Below are 16754 nucleotides of genomic sequence, written 5' to 3'. Positions count from 1 at the left end.
CACCCCAGTCAGACCAGAAACCTGATGGATGTCACTCACCCCAGTCAGACCAGAAACCTGATGGATGTCACTCACCCCAGCCAGACAGGAAACCTGTTGGATGTCACTCACCCCAGCCAGACAAGAAACCTGATGGATGTCACTCACCCCAGTCAGACCAGAAACCTGTTAGATGTCACTCACCCCAGCCAGACAAGAAACCTGATGGATGTCACTCACCCCAGCCAGACAAGAAACCTGATGGATGTCACTCACCCCAGCCAGACCAGAAACCTGATGGATGTCACTCACCCCAGCCAGACCAGAAACCTGATGGATGTCACTCACCCCAGCCAGACCAGAAACCTGATGGATGTCACTCACCCCAGCCAGACCAGAAACCTGTTGGATGTCACTCACCCCAGCCAGACCAGAAACCACAGACCACTTGATGGGTTCAATCATTTTTTTATTTTTTTATTTAACCTTTTTTTAACTAGACAAGTTATTTAAGAACACATTCTTATTTACAATTATGGCCTACCCCTGCCAAACCCAGACAAAGCTGGGCCAATTGTGTGCCGTCCTATGGGACTCCTAATTATCCGGTTGTGATGATGCCTGGAATTGAACCAGGGCCTGTAGTGACGCCTCTAGCAATGAGATGCAGTGCCTTAGACCACTGCGACATAGGTAGAATAATGGCCATCTTCTTTACAGTGTAGCGATCGTCACTATAAGAGTCATGTTACAATTCCCAGCAAGTGGGTTAGCCCTATATGTTTCTTTAGCCAGTTTCTCATCATATAGTCTCTGTTGCCTGATGACCTCAGTAAAACCCACCTCCCTTCCCAAACCTCTATCTGACCTGAATTACGAGATTATGTGGCTATCTCATCGCGTATTTTCTTCTTCACTTTGTCCAGCTGCGCAAATTTAAAGCAGATGTTTGTGATTAAGTTGAAGCAAGCGCTCTCTGCCAGGAAGGTGATACAACATAACATCTCTCTCCAAATGATGTTTTTGTTTTCAGGTGAAAGGGAGGGGACTCAGTCAGCACACCTTCGGACCGGCGTACTTCCTGCATCTACCGCTGTGATATATAAAAACCCGGCGCGCAGAACGGCAGCCGAAGTCCTCGTATAGTTTGACTAGTCTAGGCTACTGCTTGAACTGAGCATCATCTCTCTCTCTCTCTCTATCCCTCCTGTCTACTATTCTAACTGGAAGGTTGGAAGAGTGTCGCCTGGCAACGCAGGTACAAGATACGGCTGAAAAGGAGAAGGTAGGACCGCTCCAAGTTTCCAGGGATTTTATTTCTTCTGTTGACACCGATATTTCTCCACTGAATGCATCTTTGACATTTTGACTATTTGAAATGTCACACTATCTTAGGTTACATACTTGCGTGGGATATATTTTTTTAAATAACACTGATGTTATTCAATTTTACGCATGGAACATTTTAAATCTTGGCCCATTCTAGTTGGCATACCGTAAAAATATACGTATCTAATGTCTCGGATTTGTATTGCTTTCATTTCAGATTAAATCCAGACTTCACATACAGCATTTGAGAAATCTGAAAAAAAAGCAAACATGAATGCTCCGCACTTTTCCATAGACTTGCTGCTGCTGTGCATATCTTGCGGAGCAAGTGTATTGGCAGCCAACTCTCCCACCGTGTCCTCGACGCTGCCAGCCACCAATTTCACCGACCTTGGCTCAGCGTTCAGCTATGGGGAAGCAGACAGCAAGAATATTATTCTGACCAGGAAGAAGCGTTATATTTCCCAAAACGACATGCTTGTCATTCTTGATTATCACAATAAAGTAAGAGGGAAAGTTTTCCCTCCGGCGTCCAATATGGAGTACATGGTAAGTGATTTATCTTCCAACTTTATCAATCTATTGCTCATTGATTTAATGCCTTCACTTGCTCTTGTGATTGTGTGATTGTGATATTGACGTGTATGTATTGATAATTCCCCTATTGGTAACATCAGTGGTAAGTGTTATGATAAACTATACTTTACACGTTGGTGTAACAGTATAACTTTAGACACCCTATTCCCTATGCAGTCCACTACTATAGCACCCTATTCCATATATAGTGCACTACTATAGCACCCTATTCCCTATATAGTGCACTACTATAGCACCCTATTCCCTATATAGTGCACTACTATAGCACCCTATTCCCTATATAGTGCATTACTATAGCACCCTATTCCCTATATAGTGCATTACTATAGCACCCTTTTCCCTATGCAGTGCACCACTTTTGACCAGGGCCCATTGTATTTCATTTAGGACAGAACCTTGGTCCACGTGAACCCATTAGTCTAGTCTTTATGAGGTACTACTAGCGTCTATAACTGAAGAGCACTTGAGCTCTCTACATTTCCCCCCTCCGGGCTCTACCAGCAAGGCTCTAGGTGGTCCTGAACCCTGAAATGTGGTCAACAGCTGGGCCAGAAGAGACATTTGTCACTGAACATCCTGCTCTGAACTACACTGCGACCACGTCCCACACGGCACCCTATTCCCTATATAGTGCACTACTATAGCACCCTATTCCCTATATAGTGCACTACTTTTGACCAAAGTCATAGGGTGCCCTAATCAAAAGTTGTGCACTATATAGGAAATAGGGTGCTATGGTAGTGCACTATATAGGGAATAGGGTGCTATGGTAGTGCACTATATAGGGAATAGGGTGCTATAGTAGTGCACTATATAGGGAATAGGGTGCTATTTGGTATCCAAGTGTCCATGTAGCAATGTAATGGGTTTGGTTGGAGAAGTTCATGAATTAATGATGAATGGGTAGAAACACACGTTAGGTTATTTTTGTATTCTAGATACATTGAAGAGTGCATTGTTCCCAAAAGAGGCTACTGTAAAAAAAGACTCTAGCTACGATAAACCAACTATTGGCAGTGTCTCGCTCTGAACAGGCCAGTTGCATAGGAACGATGATGGAATCACTGAGCGGAAGCCTCTTTCCATTCTCTAATACAACATTCTGAATCGGAACCACGTGAGAGAGTAGCCTGCAACGATCTAGGAGGTTGTCTCTCGTCCCAAACCCTGATCCAATTCTTCTCTGGCTCCGTGTTCCGTTCCAGCGGTACTGTAGAATACATGAAGATACCACGTTGCATTGTTGCGTCATAACTCAGGGAACATGGTTGCGTTGGAGTACTGGGAACGCAGCAGAACAGTCTCGCGTAAATGGAATATTGTAAAGAGACCAATGCAGAGCTGGAAGAGTCATTCTGTTTTTGTTTTTTTAAGAAAGCCTACAGACGGTTTAGTTTTCTTAGAAACCTTTGTGAAAACAGAAAGGAAAACAAGGTTACACTGCTGCTCATGCTCACAGATGATTCATTACAACGTTCCATCAGGTAAACCATTTCTCAGGGCCTTAATACATGTCAATCTACAGTATAACAACCTTTAGTATGGGAACATGGATTATAGACAGGCTTTAGTAGGGGAACATGGATTATAGACAGGCTTTAGTATGGGAACATGGATTAGAGACAGGCTTTAGTCGGGGAACATGGATTATAGACAGGCTTTAGTAGGGGACCATGGATTATAGACAGGCTTTAGTAGGGGAACATGGATTATAGACAGGCTTTAGTAGGGGAACATGGATTAGAGACAGGCTTTAGTAGGGGAACATGGATTAGAGACAGGCTTTAGTAGGGGAACATGGATTATAGACAACCTTTAGTAGGGGAACATGGATTATAGACAACCTTTAGTAGGGAACATGGATTATAGACAACCTTTAGTAGGGAACATGGATTATAGACAAACTACATTGCAGTCCATGTTATTCACTTTTCTAAATTTTCTTATGTTCTCTGCGTGTCTTTGTGTGTGTGTTTGTATGTGTGTGTATATGTGTGTATGTTTCTACTTGTGTCTACTTTCTACTGTGTGTGTGTGTGTGTGTGTGTGTGTGTGTGTGTGTGTGTGTGTGTGTGTGTGTGTGTGTGTGTGTGTGTGCGTGCGTGCGTGCGTGCGTGCGTGTGTGTGTGTGTGTGCGTGTGTGCGTGTGTGTGTGTGTGTGTGTTTCTACGTGTGTATAGACGTGGGACGAGACCCTGTCTAAATCAGCTGAGGACTGGGCCCACTCGTGTCTGTGGGAGCACGGACCTCGACACCTCCTCAGGTTCCTGGGCCAGAACCTCTCTGTCAGGACCGGACGGTGAGTCACCTCTAACCTCTGACCCTTCACTGTTGACCCTAGGTGCTGACCCCAACTCAGTTTGGTGTATCACCCTCTAAAGGTTAAGGTTCAGGATGTCGGAGGGGAGGGTGAACGGATCCTGGATCTCGTGACCCTGTATGTGTGCCAGATGGTGCCGTATTATCTATTCTGTGCACTATTGTTGACCACAGCTCTATGGGGGATACATCTAATCAAATGTTATTGGTCACAAACACATGGTTAGCAGATGTCATTGCGAGTGTAGCGAAATGCTTGTGCTTCTAGTTCCGACCGTGCAGTAATATTTAACAAGTAACCTAACCTAACGATTTCACAACAACTAACTTATACACACAAGTGTAAAGGAATGAATAAGAATGTGTACATATAAATATATGAATGAGCGATGGCCGAACGGCTTAGGCAAGATGCAGTAGATGGTATTGAGTACAGTATATACATATGAGATGAGTAATGTAGGGTATGTAAACATTATATAAAGTGGCATTGTTTAAAGTGGCTAGTGATACATTTATTACATCAATTTTTCCATTATTAAAGTGGCTAGAGTTGAGTCAGTATGTTGGCAGCAGCCACTCAGTGTTAGTGATGGCAGTTTAACAGTCTGATGGCCTTGAGATAGAAGCTGTTTTTCAGTCTCTCGTTCCCAGCTTTGATGCACCTGTACTGACCTCGCCTTCTGGATGATAGCGGGGTGAACAGGCAGTGGCTCGGGTGGTTGATGTCCTTGATGATCTTTATGGCCTTCCTGTAACATTGGGTGGTGTAGGTGTCCTGGAGGGCAGGTAGTTTGCCCCCGGTGATGCGTTGTGCAGACCTCACTACCCTCTGGAGAGCCTTACGGTTGTGGGCGGAGCAGTTGTAGTACCAGGCGGTGATACAGCCCGACAGGATGCTCCTGATTGTGCATCTGTAGAAGTTTGTGAGTGGTGTTGGTGACAAGCCGAATTTCTTCAGCCTCCTGAGGTTGAAGAGGCGCTGCTGCACCTTCTTCACCACGCTGTCTGTGTGGGTGGACCAATTCAGTTTGTCTGTGATGTGTACGCCAAGGAACTTAAAACTTTCCACCTTCTCCACTACTGTCCCGTTGATGTGGCTAGGGGGCTACTCCCTCTGCTGTTTTCTGAAGTCCACGATCATCTCCTTTGTTTTGTTGACATTGAGTGTGAGGTTATTTTCCTGACACCACACTCCGAGGGCCCTAACCTCCTCCCTGTAGGCCGTCTCGTCGTTGTTGGTGATCAAGCCTACCACTGCAAACTTGATGATTGAGTTGGAGGCGTACATGGCCACGCAGTCATGGGTGAACAGGGAGTACAGGAGAGGGCTGAGAACGCACCCTTGTGGGGACCCAGTGTTGAGGATCAGTGGGGTGGAGATGTTGTTACCTATCCTCACCACCTGTCTCTGTCCTCAATACTAATCTGTATATCTCTGTCCTCAGTACTAATCTGTCTGTCTCTGTCCTCAGTACTAATCTGTCTGTCCTCAGTACTAATCTGTCTGTCTCTGTCCTCAGTACTAATCTGTCTGTCTCTGTCCTCAGTACTAATCTGTCTGTCCTCAGTACTAATCTGTCTGTCCCTGTCCTCTGTACTGATCTGTCTGTCCTCAGTCAGGCAGTCCAGGTCCCAGTTGCACAGGGCGGAGTCGAGACCCAGGGTCAGAGCTGTAGTTGATGAACAGCATTCTTACATAGCTATTCCTCTTGTCCAGATGGGTTAGGGCAGTGTGCAGTGTGATTGCGATTGCGTCGTCTGTTGACCTATTGGGGCGGTAAGCAAATTGGAGTGGGTCTAGGGTGTCAGGTAGGGTGGAGGTGATATGGTCCTTGACTAGTCTATCAAAGCATTTCATGATGACAGAAGTGAGTGCTACGGGGCGGAAGTCATTTAGCTCAGTTACCTTAACTTTCTTGGGAACAGGAACAATGGTGGCCCTCTTGAAGCATGTGGGAAGAGCAGACTGGGATAAGGATTGATTGAATATGTCTGTAAACACACCAGCCAGCTGGTCTGCACATGCTCTGAGGACGCGGCTGGGGATGCCGTCTGGGCCTGCAGCCTTGCCAGGGTTAACACTTTTAAATGTTTTACTTACGTTGGTTTTGGTAGCAGGCCGTGTCGGTGGCACTGTATTGTCCTCAAAGCGAGCGAAGAAGGTGTTTAGTCTGTCTGGGAGCAAGACATTGGGGTCCGCGACGGGGCTGGTTTTCCTTATGTAGTCCGTGATTGACTGTAGACCCTGCCACATACCTCTTGTGTCTGAGCCGTTGAATTGCGACTCCACTTTGTCTCTACACTGACGCTTAGCTTGTTTGATTACCTTGCGGAGGGAACAGCTACACTGTTTTGTATTCGGTCATGTTTCCGGTCACCTTGCCCTGATTAAAAGCAGTTGCTTGCGCTTTCAGTTTTGCGCAAATGCCGTCATCAATCCACGGTTTCTGGTTGGGGAAGGTTTTAATAGACGCTGTGGGTACAACATCACCGATGCACTTGCTAATAAACTAGCTCACCGAATCAGCGTATTCATCAATGTTATTGTCTGACGCTATGCGGAACATATCCCAGTCCACGTGATTGAAGCAATCTTGAAGCGTGGAATCCGATTGGTCGGACCAGCGTTGAACAGACCTGAGCACGGGCGTTTCCTGTTTTAGTTTCTGTCTATAGGCTGGGAGCAACAAAATGGAGTCATGGTCAAATTTTCCGAAAGGAGGGCGGGGGAGGGCTTTATATGCGTCGCGGAAGTCTGAATAACAATGATCCAGACTTTTGCCAGCCCGGGTCGCGCATTCGATATGCTGATTAAATTTAGGGAGCTTGTTACAATAAATGCAGCCTCAAGATATCAGGATATGTGGTTTCCAGTTTACACAGAGTTGAATGAAGTTCTTTCAGGGCCGTCAATGTGTCTGCTTGGGGGGGATATATACACGACTGTGATTATGATCGAAGATAATTCTCTTGGTAGATAATGCGATCGGTATTTGATTGTAAGGAATTCTAGGTCAGGTGAACAAAAGGACTTGAGTTCCTGTAAGTTGTTATGATCACATCACGTCTCTGTGTCTGTCCTCTGTACTAATCTGTCTGTCTCTGTCCTCAGTACTAACCAGTCTGTGTCTGTCCTCAGTACTAACCAGTCTGTCTCTACCCTCAGTACTAATCTGTCTGTCTCTGTCCTCAGTACTAACCAGTCTGTGTCTGTCCTCAGTACTAACCAGTCTGTCTCTGTCCTCAGTACTAATCTGTCTGTCTCTGTCCTCAGTACTAACCAGTCTGTGTCTGTCCTCAGTACTAACCAGTCTGTCTCTGTCCTCAGTACTAATCTGTCTGTCTCTGTCCTCAGTACTAACCAGTCTGTGTCTGTCCTCAGTACTAACCAGTCTGTGTCTGTCCTCAGTACTAACCAGTCTGTGTCTGTCCTCAGTACTAACCAGTCTGTCTCTACCCTCAGTACTAATCTGTCTGTCTCTGTCCTCAGTACTAACCAGTCTGTGTCTGTCCTCAGTACTAACCAGTCTGTCTCTGTCCTCAGTACTAATCTGTCTGTCTCTGTCCTCAGTACTAACCAGTCTGTGTCTGTCCTCAGTACTAACCAGTCTGTGTCTGTCCTCAGTACTAACCAGTCTGTCTCTGTCCTCAGTACTAATCTGTCTGTCTCTGTCCTCAGTACTAACCAGTCTGTGTCTGTCCTCAGTACCAATCTGTCTGTCTCTGTTCTCAGTACTAATCTGTCTGTCCTCAGTACTAATCTGTCTGTCTCTGTCCTCAGTACTAACCAGTCTGTGTCTGTCCTCAGTACTAACCAGTCTGTGTCTGTCCTCAGTACTTATATGTCTGTCTCCGTCCTCAGTACTAACCAGTCTGTGTCTGTCCTCAGTACTAACCAGTCTGTGTCTGTCCTCAGTACTAATCTGTCTGTCTCTGTCCCCAGTACTAACCAGTCTGTGTCTGTCCTCAGTACTAACCAGTCTGTCTCTATCCTCAGTACTAATCTGTCTGTCTCTGTCCTCAGTACTAACCAGTCTGTGTCTGTCCTCAGTACTAACCAGTCTGTCTCTGTCCTCAGTACTAATCTGTTTGTCTCTGTCGTCAGTACTAACCAGTCTGTGTCTGTCCTCAGTACTAACCAGTCTGTCTCTGTCCTCAGTACTAATCTGTCTGTCTCTGTCCTCAGTACTAACCAGTCTGTCCCTGTCCTCAGTAATAACCAGTCTGTGTCTGTCCTCAGTACTAACCAGTCTGTCTCTGTCCTCAGCTACCGCTCCATTCTCCAGTTGGTGAAGCCCTGGCATGATGAAGTGAAGGACTATGTGTTCCCTTACCCCCGGGACTGCAACCCCAGATGCCCCCTTAAATGCTACGGACCCATGTGTACACATTATACACAGGTAAGAAGACAGTCAAGGAAAAGTCATAATGTTGTATGGGCAGAATAAATTAACTTAAGATTCACATGCTTGACTTGAAGTGTAGTGCAAATCTCCCATTGACATCGATGCTTGATTGGAAAAGTTGAATTTGAACCTGTCATTTTGATGATAGTGGTATGGATGATCTTTGGATAATTGATGATCCCTACTGTCTCTCTACTTTACAGATGGTTTGGGCCACAACAAACAAAGTCGGCTGTGCTATACACACCTGTCACAATATGAACGTGTGGGGGAACGTGTGGAAACGGACTACATTCTTAGTGTGTAACTATTCATCTAAGTAAGTAGACGGTAATAGAATGCTATTTTTCTTTTCCAACTTAAGCCCCCTTTTGACATTTCAAGAAGTAGGAATACAGTATCTTTAGGAAAAGTCTTTGTTTTTTCACATCAACTTCTATGCTGTTGACCTGTTACTTTTAACAATGGTAAACTGGTAGTTCTGAGCATGCCAATACTCAACCTGCCTGTTTTGGCAACCGTACGGTTCATCTCCTTCCGTTGGAGCTTGAGCTTCAGCACACAGCTGAATATACATACCAGGTCCCAGGTACATTCCAACTCCTCCAGAACCTCAAAGAAGTCCAGAGTCATTTCTCTCTTCCTGTATTCCGTGATCGAAGGCCTTGGGAATTCTGACTGACTTGTGATCTCATAATACAACCAGCTGACATGTTTCTAAATCACCAACGGCTTCCACACTGAAGAACACATGTGTCAGCAGGTGTCTTAGGACATGTGCAGTTGTGTTTTATAAAAGTCAATCAAGAGAAGCATTTTCCTTCCAAAGGGACAACTGTGGCCACTATCGATGTAGCCACTCACAGGCTTACTGAAATGAAGAAAATTACGTCACCCAAAATATGCGAACATTTTTACCGTTATCTCTCTGGCTAGCTTTCACATTCCCTAAATACATTCCCTATGAGATAGTTACATAGTTTCAATGCTATCTTATAGCTGAATCCCAGACCACTCCGTGCCAGTATTAACTCTGTGTCTGTCTGTCTTGTGTTTTCCAGAGGGAACTGGATCGGAGAGGCACCCTACAAAGTAGGCGTCCCGTGCTCCGCCTGTCCCCCGAGCTACGGAGGCTCCTGTTCCAACAACATGTGCTTCCCAGCCCTCAACACAAACTATCTGCAGTGGTTCAAATAGAGCCAGGAGTCCCTGTCCTGACTAAGGCTGCGTCCCAAATCACACCTTATTCCCTATTGCCATTTGGTGCTAACACGCTGACCCCCGACCCCAACACAGAGACTTTCCCCCTTGAAGGATTTGCACAACATTCGTGGAAAACACACTTATTTAAGATTAAAGCATACATTTATAATAATGTGTACATAGAATTCATGTTTTTTATTTGACATATTCTTTTTTTTTTTTAATGATTATCATTTGATGAATTAGATTGATTGATTGATACAGTCGGATGATAATTTATCTTGTGCAGTATGTTTCCTGACAGTGTTACAGTGTAATGGGTTTACCATTGGTCACATGTACCCATAGAATGTGGACACGCATGGATGTGCCTCACGATGGGTCAAATGGATACAAGTTATTGACATTCCAACGCTAACGGTAGCAAGCAAAAATCATTTTTACAAGTGATGGTTAACTAACTTTTACAGGTTTTTTTTCGCTCGCTTAGCTAATCATTTTGGCTAACTGTGGAGAGAACATTATTCACTTATGTGCCGTTAATTAGGGCTCGATTCAATCTGTACCAATTCTATGGTGTAATAGACATTTAAAGGCAATGTGAGCGGAGTTTATTTTTTTAAACTAGGCAAGTCTGTTAAGAACAAATTCTTATTTTCGATGACGGCCTAGGAACAGTGGGTTAACTGCCTGTTCAGGGGCAGAATGACAGATTTGTACCTTGTCAGCTCGGGGGTTTGAACTGGCAACCTTCTGGTTACTAGTACCAACGCTCTAACCACAAGGCTAGCCTGCCGCCCCGGAGCCACGGTAAACACTGCCTATGTCGGCTCAATCAGAAATTATCTTTAAATTTCAATCGCCAATTTAGTGATTTAGTGATTCAGATTGAATCGACCCCTTAGCCACCGCAAATCTCTCTTAGCTAGGAAACGCAACGCTGTGTCCTAAACTGCAAGGTGTCTCCAGCGATGCTTCCTTTTTTGTCTGTTACAGTGTGCTGCGTTGTAACACACCTTGCAATGAATCCCAGCATGTGTCAATGGTGCTGAAGGCATTACACACAATGTGTAGGTTATGCCTTGTCATGGTCAGAAGAACATAGCCTCAGGTCTCAGACCTCAACTAACATGAAGCACTCAACCACTAGGCTACCAAGCCACATAGCAACTGAAGCTAACCCAACAGCCTAAAAAGCCACATAGCAACTACAGCTAACCCAACAGCCTACCAAGCCACATAGCAACTACAGCTAACCCAACAGCCTACCAAACCACATAGCAACTACAGCTAACCCCACCAGTAGGTTACCAAACCACATAGCAGCTACAGCTAACCCAACAGACTACCAAACCACATAGCAACTACAGCTAACCCAACAGCCTACCAAGCCACATAGCAACTACAGCTAACCCAACAGCCTACCAAGCCACATAGCAAGTACAGCTAGCCCAACAGTCTACCAAGCCACATAGCAACTACAGCTAACCCCACCAGTAGGTTACCAAACCACAAAGCTCAGCCAGTAGACTACCAAACCACATAGCAACTACAGCTAACCCAACCAGTAGGTTACCAAGCCTCATAGCAACTACAGCTAACCCAACCAGTAGGTTACCAAACCACATAGCAACTACAGCTAACCCAACAGCCTACCAAACCACATAGCAACTACAGCTAACCCAACAGCCTACCAAACCACATAGCAACTACAGCTAACCCAACACCCTACCAAGCCACATAGCAACTGAAGCTAACCCAACCAGTAGGTTACCAAACCACATAGCAACTACAGCTAACCCAACAGCCTACCAAACCACATAGCAACTACAGCTAACCCAACAGCCTACCAAGCCACATAGCAACTACAGCTAACCCAACAGCCTACCAAACCACATAGCAACTACAGCTAACCCTACAGCCTACAAAGCCACATAGCAACTGAAGCTAACACAACAGCCTAAAAAGCCACATAGCAACTGAAGCTAACCCAACAGCCTACCAAGCCACATAGCAACTGAAGCTAACACAACAGCCTAAAAAGCCACATAGCAACTATAGCTAACCCAACATCCTACCAAGCCACATAGCAACTACAGCTAACCCAACAGCCTACCAAGCCACATAGCAACTACAGCTAACCCAACCAGTAGGTTACCAAGCCTCATAGCAACTACAGCTAACCCAACCAGTAGGTTACCAAACCACATAGCAACTACAGCTAACCCAACAGCCTACCAAACCACATAGCAACTACAGCTAACCCAACAGCCTACCAAACCACATAGCAACTACAGCTAACCCAACAGAATACCAAACCACATAGCAACTACAGCTAACCCAACAGCCTAACAAACCACACAGCAACTACAGCTAACCCAACAGCCTACCAAAACACATAGCAACTACAGCTAACCCAACAGCCTAACAAACCACACAGCAACTACAGCTAACCCAACAGAATACCAAACCACATAGCAACTACAGCTAACCCAACAGCCTAACAAACCACACAGCAACTACAGCTAACCCCACCAGGAGGTTACCAAACCACATAGCAACTACAGCTAACCCAACAGCCTAACAAACCACACAGCAACTACAGCTAACCCCACCAGTAGGTTACCAAACCACATAGCAGCTACAGCTAATCCAACAGCCTACCAAACCACATAGCAACTACAGCTAACCCCACCAGTAGGTTACCAAACCACAAAGCTCAGCCAGTAGACTACCAAACCAAATAGCAACTACAGCTAACCCCACCAGTAGGTTACCAAACCACATAGCTCAGCCAGTAGACTACCAAACCACATAGCTCAACCAGTAGGTTACCAAACCACATAGCTCAGCCAGTAGACTACCAAACCACATAGCTCAGCCAGTAGACTACCAAACCACATAGCTCAGCCAGTAGACTACCAAACCACATAGCTCAGCCAGTAGACTACCAAACCACATAGCTCAGCCAGTAGACTACCAAACCACATAGCTCAGCCAGTAGGTTACCAAACCACATAGCTCAGCCAGTAGACTACCAAACCACATAGCTCAGCCAGTAGACTACCAAACCACATAGCTCAGCCAGTAGACTACCAAACCACATTGCTCAGCTAGTAGACTACCAAACCACATAGCTCAGCCAGTAGACTACCAAACCACATAGCTCAGCCAGTAGGTTACCAAACCACATAGCTCAGCCAGTAGACTACCAAACCACATAGCTCAGCCAGTAGACTACCAAACCACATAGCTCAGCCAGTAGACTACCAAACCACATAGCTCAGCCAGTAGACTACCAAACCACATTGCTCAGCCAGTAGACTACCAAACCACATTACAATTGCAGCAAATGGCATTTCCATCCATATCCTGAAGCTAATTGACTAAAGTGATGTTTCCCACAGGGAGGGCTGTACTTACTGTACAGGGGAGAGTCCACCACAGAATGGCCTGTATATGTGATGAGCTCTATTGGGAACGACTGGCCTCCTGTTTCTGTGGATGACACAATTGCAGATGTAACACTTGACCAACATGACATTGATGTGACATTCAGTTCTGGTAGCTGTAGGACAGGTTAGATACTGGAAGCTGTAGGACAGATTCAGTACTGGTTGCTAGAGGACAGGTTAGGTACTGGTAGCTGTAGGACAGATACAGTACTGGTTGCTATAGGACAGGTTAGGTACTCGTAGCTGTAGGACAGGTTCAGTTCTTGTTGCTAGAGGACAGGTTCAGTTCTTGTTGCTAGAGGACAGGTTCAGTTCTGGTTGATGTAGGACAGATTCAGTACTGGTAGCTGTAGGACAGATTCAGTACTGGTTGCCAGAGGACAGGTTAGGTACTGGTAGCTGTAGGACAGATTCAGTACTGGTTGCTAGAGGACAGGTTAGGTACTGGTAGCTGTAGGACAGATTCAGTACTGGTTGCTATAGGACAGGTTAGGTACTGGTAGCTGTAGGACAGGTTCAGTACTGGTTGCTATAGGACAGGTAAAATACTGTTTGTGTTGCTTGTTGTTTGTCTGTTAACATGACTCGGAGCATACAGAAGGCTCAGTGGAAAGTGTATACCATGGGGCAGATGGACAGTATTGCATTGAAAGGATCCAGGTATGTCCTTACAGCATGTGTTTTGGTCGATGGCTTTGATTCTGTTGTTGTGTCATGTTGTATAATGTATCACTGAGCTGTTTTCAGTTCTTAGATGGAAAATCACTCCATAGAACCTCATACCCAGAAAATCAATATCCTCATACTACATTCATACTGTTGCTAAGTTATATTCCAGAAATATTTAATTAAAGGATGTTTTTTTTTTATTATTGTTTTGTAAAATAAACTTTCTATAAATGTGGAATTCTTTCCAATTGCATACTGGTTTTGATTCAGATAACATTAAAAAATACCTTGTATTGTTTCCTCCAATTTATAATGGTCTGTATGGTAATTTAGTATGGTCTGTATGGTAATTTAGTATGGTCTGTATGGTAATTTAGTATGGTCTGTATGGTAATTTAGGATGGTCTGTATGGTAATTTAGGATGGTCTGTATGGTAATTTAGTATGGTCTGTATGGTAATTTAGTATGTCTGTATGTTAATTAAGTATGGTCTGTATGGTAATTTAGTAAGATCTGTATGGTAATTTAGTATGGTATGTATGGTAATTTAGTGTGGTCTGTATGGTAATTTAGTATGGTCTGTATGGTAATTTAGTATGGTCTGTATGGTAATTTAGTATGACCTGTATGGTAATTTAGTATGGTCTGTATGGTAATTTAGTATGATCTGTATGGTAATTTAGTATGGTCTGTATGGTAATTTAGTATGATCTGTATTGTAATTTAGTATGGTCTGTATAGTAATTTATTATGGTCTGTATGGTAATTTAGTATGGTCTGTATGGTAATTTAGTATGGTCTGTACGGTAATTTTGTATGATCTCTATGGTAATTTAGTATGGTCTGTATGGTAATTTAGTATGGTCTGTATGGTCATTTATTGTGGTCTGTATGGTAATTTAGTGTGGTTGGTATGTTTACAATATATATAATAACTAAGCACTAGTATTGGCAAGCAAAATCTTTGACAATTCCAATTTGGCAAATATGTCAGAAATCCCTTTTAATCTAGGTCAGGAAGTGAATTCTCTCCCAACCCTACTGTATAATACAGTCTCTATACAGTCTCTATAGGACTATCATAATATAACCCTACTGTATAATACAGTCTCTATACAGTCTCTATAGGACTATCATAATATAACCCTACTGTATAACACAGTCTCTATACAGTCTCTATAGGACTATCATAATATAACCCTACTGTATAACACAGTCTCTATACAGTCTCTATAGGACTATCATAATATAAACTACTGTGTAATACAGTCTCTATACAGTCTCTATAGGACTATCATAATATAAACCCTACTGTATAACACAGTCTCTATACAGTCTCTATAGGACTATCATAATATAAACTACTGTGTAATACAGTCTCTATAGGACTATCATAATACCATATCATAATAAAAGTCCTACTATATCATAATAAAAGTCCTACTATATCATAATAAAAGTCCTACTATATCATAATAAAAGTCCTACTATATCATAATAAAAGTCCTACTATATCATAATAAAAGTCCTACTATATCATAATAAAAGTCCTACCATATCATAATAAAAGTCCTACTATATCATAATAAAAGTCCTACTATATCATAATAAAAGTCCTACTATATCATAATAAAAGTCCTACTATATCATAATAAAAGTCCTACTATATCATAATAACAGTCCTACTATATCATAATAAAAGTCCTACTCTGGAGAAATACAATAATAAAAGAAGCTACAGGGGATATGACTCATGCACAGAAAACTCCCGGAGGCACTTTTAAGGGCCCTAAAGGCTCCTCCCCTTTTCCATTTATGGTCAGGGCAACATGTGACATCATTTTGGTCCTGTACCAATGAATACTGATATTGGCTAGTTATGACATTATAATAAAAAGTTGTTACTGTATATGGTCAATTAACATGATTTATGGTTTGGTTTCATAGACGAGTAAGATGATAGTCTCTCTCTCTCTCTCTCTCTCTCTCTCTCTCTCTCTCTCTCTCTCTCTCTCTCTCTCTCTCTCTCTCTCTCTTTCTCTCTCTCTCTCTTCCTTCCTTCCTCTCTCTCTCCCTCTATCTCTCTCTCTCTCTGTCTGGCTGTCTGTATGTCTCTCTCTCTCTCCCCGTCTTGAGGTCAGTGGAATGTACCTCAAAGGAGGTCTATTGACACATCTGTTTGACAGAGATGGAGCATTGCGTTCCTCAGATTGGGAGCATGATTTCAGACATTCACAGATATTGGCATGATCTTCTTAGGTTTGGTGGATGACTACTGATATTTTGTGCAGTTTCTCTCTCTCTCTCTCTCTCTCTCTCTCTGTCTCTCTCTCTCTCAGTGAGCTGAGTTTATTCACTTCAATAAAATACAAATTAAGCATCTGAGGTATACAGATCGTTTGTGGCGTCCTGTTAGAATAGCATATCCTGTTAGCCCACATAGCATATCCTGTTAACCCACATAGCATATCCTGTTAGCCCACATAGCATATCCTGTTAGCCCACATAGCATATCCTGTTAGCCCACATAGCATATCCTGTTAGCCCACATAGCATATCCTGTTAGCCCACATAGCATATCCTGTTAGCCCACATAGCTGTGTATTTATTACAACGGCTTGCTAACATAGAGCAAAACCTCTCTCATCTCTAAATGCTTTAATGAATATTCACGCCCCATGCTGCTTGGAAAAAGATAATGGCAGTATAATGAAAATACTAATGCCAAGTCAAAGAATAATAGGCTAGGGAATTTACTACACAAGATAATGGATTATGTTACAGGTATTTTTC

At 43.6% G+C, this 16754-nt stretch overlaps 1 protein-coding gene across 4 annotated transcripts; it reads left to right on the top strand.

The window, feature by feature from the left end:
- Positions 1-758: 758 nt before the first annotated feature.
- Positions 759-14198, top strand: LOC110490880 (peptidase inhibitor 15-A). Of its 4 annotated transcripts, none has more exons than XR_005036342.1 (7): positions 759-1264; positions 1526-1857; positions 4086-4204; positions 8495-8627; positions 8837-8952; positions 9695-11142; positions 11337-14198. XR_005036342.1 is itself a non-coding variant. In XM_036945666.1 (6 exons), exons 2-6 carry the CDS (start codon positions 1579-1581, stop codon positions 9828-9830), a joined length of 783 nt encoding a protein of 260 aa, XP_036801561.1. In that variant the 5' UTR covers positions 759-1264; positions 1526-1578; the 3' UTR covers positions 9831-14198. The 4 variants fall into 4 exon arrangements, 1 of the variants encoding a protein (XP_036801561.1); XR_005036343.1 differs by having other exon boundaries at positions 9695-12457; positions 12538-14198; XR_005036344.1 differs by having other exon boundaries at positions 9695-12537; positions 12609-14198.
- The last annotated feature ends 2556 nt before the right edge of the window (positions 14199-16754 follow it).

The sequence above is a fragment of the Oncorhynchus mykiss genome, chromosome 15 (assembly GCF_013265735.2).
Source record: "Oncorhynchus mykiss isolate Arlee chromosome 15, USDA_OmykA_1.1, whole genome shotgun sequence".
Taxonomy (NCBI): domain Eukaryota; kingdom Metazoa; phylum Chordata; class Actinopteri; order Salmoniformes; family Salmonidae; genus Oncorhynchus; species Oncorhynchus mykiss.
Note: the sequence above shows the minus strand (reverse complement) of the source record. Positions and strands in the feature narration are given on the sequence as shown.

What these genes read in the sequence shown, in the direction of transcription:
- LOC110490880 (XM_036945666.1), top strand. Translation starts at nt 1,579, where the DNA reads ATGAATGCTCCGCACTTTTCCATAGACTTGCTGCTGCTGTGCATATCT. An exon ending in CTCTCTGTCAGGACCGGACG is followed by an intron (nt 4,205 to 8,494) that starts GTGAGTCACCTC and finishes CTCTGTCCTCAG; the next exon opens with CTACCGCTCCATTCTCCAGT. An exon ending in GTGTGTAACTATTCATCTAA is followed by an intron (nt 8,953 to 9,694) that starts GTAAGTAGACGG and finishes TGTGTTTTCCAG; the next exon opens with AGGGAACTGGATCGGAGAGG.